The sequence below is a fragment of the Merops nubicus genome, unplaced genomic scaffold (genome assembly GCF_000691845.1).
Source record: "Merops nubicus isolate BGI_N331 unplaced genomic scaffold, ASM69184v1 scaffold17897, whole genome shotgun sequence".
In the NCBI taxonomy this organism is placed as follows: domain Eukaryota; kingdom Metazoa; phylum Chordata; class Aves; order Coraciiformes; family Meropidae; genus Merops; species Merops nubicus.
In genome coordinates this window covers 11,429-18,392 of record NW_008621224.1, presented here as the reverse complement: position 1 = coordinate 18,392, position 6,964 = coordinate 11,429, and the positions used below count along the sequence as shown (strand labels likewise).

The 6,964-nt window shown below is 52.6% G+C and overlaps 1 protein-coding gene across 1 annotated transcript in view; it reads right to left on the bottom strand.

Moving 5' to 3' along the window:
* The window catches only part of LOC103776880 (interleukin-17F-like), a 2,621-nt gene extending 615 nt beyond the window's left edge, over window positions 1-2,006 (bottom strand). The window contains exons 1-2 of the mRNA XM_008944406.1: window positions 1,980-2,006; window positions 926-1,170 (exon numbers count right to left, since the gene is read on the bottom strand). Of these exons, the coding sequence (XP_008942654.1) occupies window positions 926-1,170; window positions 1,980-2,006 (272 nt within the window). The remainder of the gene's footprint in view (window positions 1-925; window positions 1,171-1,979) is intronic.
* Between the last annotated feature and the right edge of the window lie 4,958 nt (window positions 2,007-6,964).

Genomic DNA, 6,964 nt, shown 5'->3' with positions numbered 1-6,964 from the left:
CATTATTGCTACCCCATACAATGCTCCTGGCTGGAAAACTGCCTGGTGGAAAAGGACCTGGGGATATTGGACAACAGCCAGCTGAGGATGAGCCAGTGTGTGGCCAAGAAGCCACCAGCATCCTGGCTTGGGTCAGCACTAGTGTGGCCAGCAGGACCAGGGCAGGGATCATCCCCCTGTACTCAGCACTGGGGAGGCTGCACCTCAAATCCTGGGGTCAGTTTTGGGCCCCTCACTCCCAGAAGGACCTTGAGGGGCTGGAGCGTGGCCAGAGAAGGGCAACGAAGCTGCTGGGGAAGGGTCTAGAGCCCAAGTGTGGGGAGGAGCAGCTGAGGGAGCTGGGGGTGCTGAGCCTGGAGCAAAGGAGGCTCAGGGGAGACCTTCTGGCTCTGCACAGCTCCTGACAGGAGGCTGAAGGGAGGTAGGGATTGATCTCTCCTCCCAGGGAGCAAGCAGTAGGACAAGAGGAAATGGCCTCAAGTTGCCCCAGAGGATGTTTAGGTTGGAAATTAGGTACAATTTCTTCCCTGCAAGGTTTGTCAAGCCCTGGAAGAGGCTGCCCAGGGCAGTGGTGGAGTCCCCATCCATGGAGGGGTCTCCAAGCCATGGAAATGAGGTGCTGAGGGACACGGTTTAGTGGTGCCCTGGCAGTGCTGGGTTAATAGCTGGACTCAATGATCATAAAGGTCTTTTCCAACCAAAAGAATTCTATGATTCTATGATGATTAGAAGCCATTCTAATGAAGTCTCGTTGCACCACAAACAGTTTCTCTCAGAGAAATCTCACCCAACATCAAAATGTGTGTGTCAAGAAGCATTTGCAATATTCACAGGCCCTCAAGCATATGCTAAGAACCAGCCATTATTCACCCCAAAACCAACCAGCTCTGCAGCACAGCCATTGCAAGGACAGCAGAAGGGTTACCTGTAATCCCAAGGAGCAAGAGACCTGTTCCTGACGTCATAGACCATACTCAAGGCATGACCTGAGCTGCTGATGTGAGTGTCAACCTTCACCGTGGTAGGGAACTCCAGATCCTTCTGGTTCAGGCAATCTTCACCAGGCTTCAGAGAGCCCCCGTGCACGTGGGCTCGAGGATGGGCGACCCTCCCATGGGGTGAGCTCCTCACTGTGAGTGCCAGAGCCAGCACCAAGAGCAGGGACCTGAACTGGGAGAGAAAGGTGACATTAGTTCTGGCCAGTCAGCAGAGAGAGAGCACAAAGAGCCATGTCTTGACTCACTGGACCATCAATGGACCATACTCCTGCTTGGGTGAGACTGGCCAGCAGGAGCAGACAGCACAACGATGCTGACCATCATCATCCATCAATAACCATCACAATGGAGGCTAAACTCAGCTTCTGATTTGGCTCTGCACCAAGAACAGCATCTCTCCAAGCAGTTAGGAGAGTCCTCCTCCGAGGTGAACATTAGGGTCTACAAGGTGGGGTGAGGACTCAGCTGCCCCCATGCCTGAGCTTAGAGACCTAGTAGAGCCACATGCTTCCTCAGGACAAGGAAGACTGGCCACCTAGCAGCCATCTGCTGGAAATAACCCATTTCTTGATGAAAGTTGAGTTTCTTGGGCCATTTCCAGGGTTTTAAGAAGAGGAGACAGATAAATGAAAAGCTTTTGAGAAAATCACTGGAGTTGCCAGTGCTGAGAATACCACCCAGGCTGAAACTTAAACACACAGATGTTGACTTCACAGCCAAATCCCAGCCTTGTTGCCAGAGAAAAGGGCTGTCTCTCCCCATGCCACTCCAGCAGTGCTGCCCTTGCAGAGAAATAATGGACAGCCCATCACCCCCTTCTCACCCACAGGCCAAACCCACGTGCAAAAGCTGAGGGCAGAAAGCTGTATCAGACAGACTCAGCCCCAAAGGGTTCCTGGCAGACAACAGCATGGTGGGATCTGCATTCTGCTGCTCCTCCTGCAGCAAACAGAGCCCAGCACACCAAAGAGAAGCTCTTACCAGTGCAGTGTAGCTGGCCAAGGCCATGGCAACCTCCCTGCTGCACGCCGTGAAGGGCACGAGAGTTCTCCTGCTCTGGGACCTCTTCCACCCTGCGTGTGTCTCAGAGCCAGCTGTGGGCTCCTTTTTATAGTCAACTTCAACCACTGCCACCCTTTCCATTGCAGCATAGAGCTGGTGGCCCTGACCCGAGGTTAGGAGCTGCTACTTCATTCTCTAGCCCACTTCCTTCCGTCTACCTCCAGAAAGAGGAGGGCAGATACTTTGTCATCAGAATCCCAAATCAGCCAACACACTTTATACAGGCAGATAAAGAGATAAGGGATGAAAAGCAGAAGAAAATAATATTATTCAGGCTTTTTTGTTGTTTTGTTTTTCCCTTCCCACCTCTGCTTTCTAATATTAGTGTTCTCTCACCACAAACCCATCTGTGGATGCACTTCCACGTGGCTCACCCAAACCAAACAGCAAAGCTCAGCAAGCTGCAAAGTCAAACACCCAACAAGGGTTTCAAAAGGAGGACAGGACATGGAAACTCATGATTGAAACCTCCCTCTGCTTCAATTCCACAATCTGCCCTTATCTCACCTCAGGGATCCCTCTGTCCTGCTGTGACCACGCAGCAAGAGAGTAGAAGCCCAGGGGAAGTTCTTCTGGGGAACCTCAGGGCACCAGGAGCTGGGATGTCTTCCTCAGGTCCCATGCTGACATGTTCTGGAGAGCTCTTTGAACAACTCATGCATGCCCTGTAAGGGTGTTGAGGGCACTAATCGGCCTTACTGGCCTTGACCATCATCTCCATGGGTTTTCTTCTACAGCTGATCACCAGGAGCTCATTTCAGTTCAGCTTTGAGCCCCCAGGCCCTGCCTGAGCTATGCTGTAGGGGTGCTGGACTCCTGCCCCTTCTCTGGCCTTCTCTACTGGATGGACCTTGGAGTAGCTTTTCTTCTGGATGGACTCCATGGATATAGATCATCTCCATGGCCATACCATGCTGCATTTTGCCTAGGTCTCCTCTGAGTGCCAAGTGGGCTGGAGAAAAGAGAAAGTATTTTTAAAGAGCTTTTTTCTCATTTTAAAGTGCCTGGAGGGGCTGTATGACCACCACCACCACCAGTGGCTGTAGATGGTGCTGGCAAAGTGATGTGTTATGGTATAGGTTGAGGTGTGGGGACACCTGGAAGCATAGAACCCCCTGTGGTGGGAAACCACATGGAGCAAGTTCACATTGAGTGAGCATCCTGGCAAGCCCCCGGGAGTGCCTTTGGATGATCCCCTGAAAATCCCACCAGACTTCACTAAGTCAGAAATGGTCATAAAGCTCCAGCGTGCACAGAGTAAGGGCTTGGAGGAACTGGACAGCTAAGGTCTGGAGGGGATTCACTGAATCACAAAATAATGGAATGGACCTTTAACTGTCATCTAGTTCCAACCCCCCTGTGCTGAGCAGGAACATCTCAGCAGGTTGCTCAGAGCCCCGGCCAACCTCACCTGGGATGGTGCCAGGGATGGGGCAGCGACCACCTCTCTGGGCAGCCTGGGCCAGGGGCTCAACACCCTCAGCATAAATGATTTCTTCTTTCCATCTACTCCAAATCTCCCTCTTTCAGTTTCAAACCTCCACCCCTTGTCCTGTCCCAACAGGGTCCTGCTCAAAAACCTCTCCCCAGGTTTCTGGCAGGCCCCTGGCAGTCCTGGCAGCCCCCAGCAGGTCTCCCCAGCTGGAGCCTTCTCCTCTGGGGCTGCCCCAGCCCAACTCTCTCCTGCTGGGCTCCCAGCAGAGGGGTGCCCCCCTCGGGGCATTGCTGGGGCTCCTCTGGCCCCGCTCCAGCAGGTCCCTGGCTCTGCTGTGCTGAGGACTCCAGAGCTGCCCCAGCACTGCAGGGGGGTCTCCCAGAGCTGGCAGAGGGGCAGGATCCCCTCCCTGCCCTGCTGGTCACAACATCACCCAAGAGAACACACCCAAGACCAATGGCCTCAGCTCATTCCCCTCTCTGGCTGATCAGGAGGCAAGTCTGCTAGTGGAAGGCAGGTACAGATCACACACACAGACAAGAAGGATCCCTCCAGTTGTTGTCCTTAGACCATATCTCCAGTAGCTGCCCCTGGATCCCTTGGTCTCCCCATTGCTCCATGCACAGACACACACACCCCAGTGGGTCTCCCTGGCAGCTGCACCAGACTTAAGACCTTGCCAGCAGTCAACCCTCAGATCCCATCATCTCTCCAGTAACTGACCTAGATCTCCCAGTATGCCCAGCAGCCAGTCTGCAGACCCTTTGGTCTCTCCAGATTTATGGCTCCTCCAACACCTGCAGCTAGTCCAGCTTGAAGTCTTTGGCATTTCCTCGTTGATGCACAAGGAGCAGTTGCTGGTCCTTAGACCTTGAAGCATTTGCATTTAGGATGGACAATGAAAAGACTCTAATTCCTGTTTGCTCCTCACTGGTCCACCTGGATCCTCAATGCTGTCCACAGCTCCTGACAGGAGGATGGAGCCAGGTGGGGTCAGGCTCTTCTCCCAAGCAACAAGCATTAGGACAAGAGGAAGCAGCCTCAAGTTTTTCCAGGGGAGGTTTAGGTTGGACCTGAGGAATAATTTCTTCACTAAAAGGGTTGCCCAGGGCTGTGCCAGGCTGCCCAGGGCAGTGGTGGAGTCCCCACCCCTGGAAGGGTTTCCAGGCTGTGGAGATGTGGGGTGAGGGACAAGGGGCAGGGGGGACCTGGCAGTGCTGGAGGAACAATTGGACCTGATGGATCTTAAAGGTCTTTTCCAATCAAAATAATCTATGACTTCCTGTCACAACCTGTTGTGGGCCTCCCACCTGCACTTGGGTTGGCCATCCTTGGGTTGACCATCTATGATCCCTCTTGGACAGCCTTGAAAGAGCCAGGTCCAGGTCTCCCTTGACACTACATTATTTGGGTTCCTCCACCTGATACTGCTCCTTTGTTTGTGGGAGTTCCTTTGTGTTTGGCTCTTAATCAGAGCAGCTAAAAATCCCCATTTCATCGTTAGAGGACAGAGCCATGAAAGGAAAGGGAGAAGCAGGACCAAGGACAAACTGGTTGGGAAAGACCAGTGCACGTGCTGCTTCCATCAGCAGCTTTCTTTGAGTGTAAAAGCTGTTTTTATTGCAGAATAAGATGGTGTTACCAGTTTGATCAGCTTCTTTGTAGAGAAAAGCCCCAGGAGAAGCCTCTCCCAAAGCCAGCAGAAGACCTAAGTGCGGGACTGCACACAAATTCATCTCCAGTCCTCCAGAAAAAATCAACAGATTCATGATGTTTTGAATTTGCCAGGAAACCAGAAGCCTCAGACAGATCCATGACATTCTCCAACTTGAATGGACTCATCTGGTCCTAGCTCTGTCACCTCTCTTGAGGAATCACAGTCATCACCCCAGCAGAAATCTCCATCTACTGCTGTTTTATGTCACTGCAGGATGTTGTCATGATTTTGTGGTCTGATTCCACCCGACAGACAGTTCAGAGACCTGCAATTCATCTCACACAACTTCTTTCTTCTTTCAGGTTGCCGAGTTCACCTGAGGCAAGACCAACTTTGTGACGCACGTTCCTTTTCTGACTGCTCACATCTAGGCACCCACAAACACATCTACTGAAACATGGAATGTGGAAGACCAAGGGAGGGTAAATTTAGCAGAAACCCACTTTTATAGCACAGAAACTGACCCCCTCTTTTTTTTTTTTCCCCCCTCTTGCAGTGGAAGGGAAAGGGCATGGCCATGAAAATGGGTTGGATTTTGCAGGTACAAGTGGAAAGGGCTACGTGCAATGTAACAATGACATCATCACCACCCCAACTACTGGGTTACGAGCCCTGGCCACCACTTTCCACCCACATCTGCTGCCTTCTGTGGCTTCTAACCTCAGCAAGGATTCCCTCTTTTACATGAAGTTTCCTTCCAACCCAAACATTCTATGATCTTTAAGATATCTCTGATTTGAGGCTGGGCTTGGATTCCACATCCTTCTAAGTTCTTCTGAACTCTGCAGCTTTCACACCTCCAACAACACATGGAATTAAAACTCCAGAGCAGACAGGACCCAAAACTGCTCAAACACTTTGAACCTAGAGGAGCAAAGAACCACAACCCACATGTCACATCCCAGCAAGCCACCATGACTTCTGCCAGGAGAATAGGCAGCACTTTGGGGGCAGATGTCTTGGGCAGCTCAGTTGAAGCACATCAACTATGGAAGAGGACCCTCCATAGCCTGCAGGAGAACAGAAGGTTGAACCCAAACCCCCTGAAATCTCTGGGTGCCAGGGCCAAAGAAATATTTCAGAGCTGCTCTCAGTGGGTCAGGAAGAGGTCAGGAGCACAGGGCAGGGGCTGTACCTCCAGCAGCTCACTCCTGCCCCACTGGCCACCCCAGGTTTTCCCCTTCATGACGTGTGACACCACAAGGTCACCTCCCTCCTGCTTCAGCTTGCTGACTGTACAGGCCCGTGCTCACCTCTGGTGGGGTTTGCTGACGGTGACTTGTCACATCTAGAGGCTCATGACCAAGCTGCAGACCACAAGCCCAGAGATGTGAACTGGAAAAACCAAATTTTGAGAGGAAATGTGGCTGGCTGAGCGTACCACAGCTACCAGCAGCAGAAACCTCTGAATGGGGTGGTTGGCACAAACTCCCCCAGCACCACAGGGGTGGCAGCTCTGTGTCACCCTTGGTGGCCCTCAGAGGGGACCACTGGGACCTCCAGGCTCCCTCTAGGGACCATGGGTACACCTCATCTTCAGCTGCCAACCCCTGGCTTGGCTTTACACCTTGGCCAGAGCTGTGGGTTGAGTGGGAGGCAGGGATTAGTTGGTGGTGCTGGTGTGGAGATGTCACCCCTGGCCCCACAGCCTGGGCACTCCCGTGTCCCTCAGCAGGCAGATAAATCAGGGGGTTCACTCCTAGAAATGCTGAGGGGCTGGAGCATCTCTGTGCCAGGCCAGGCTGAGAGCCC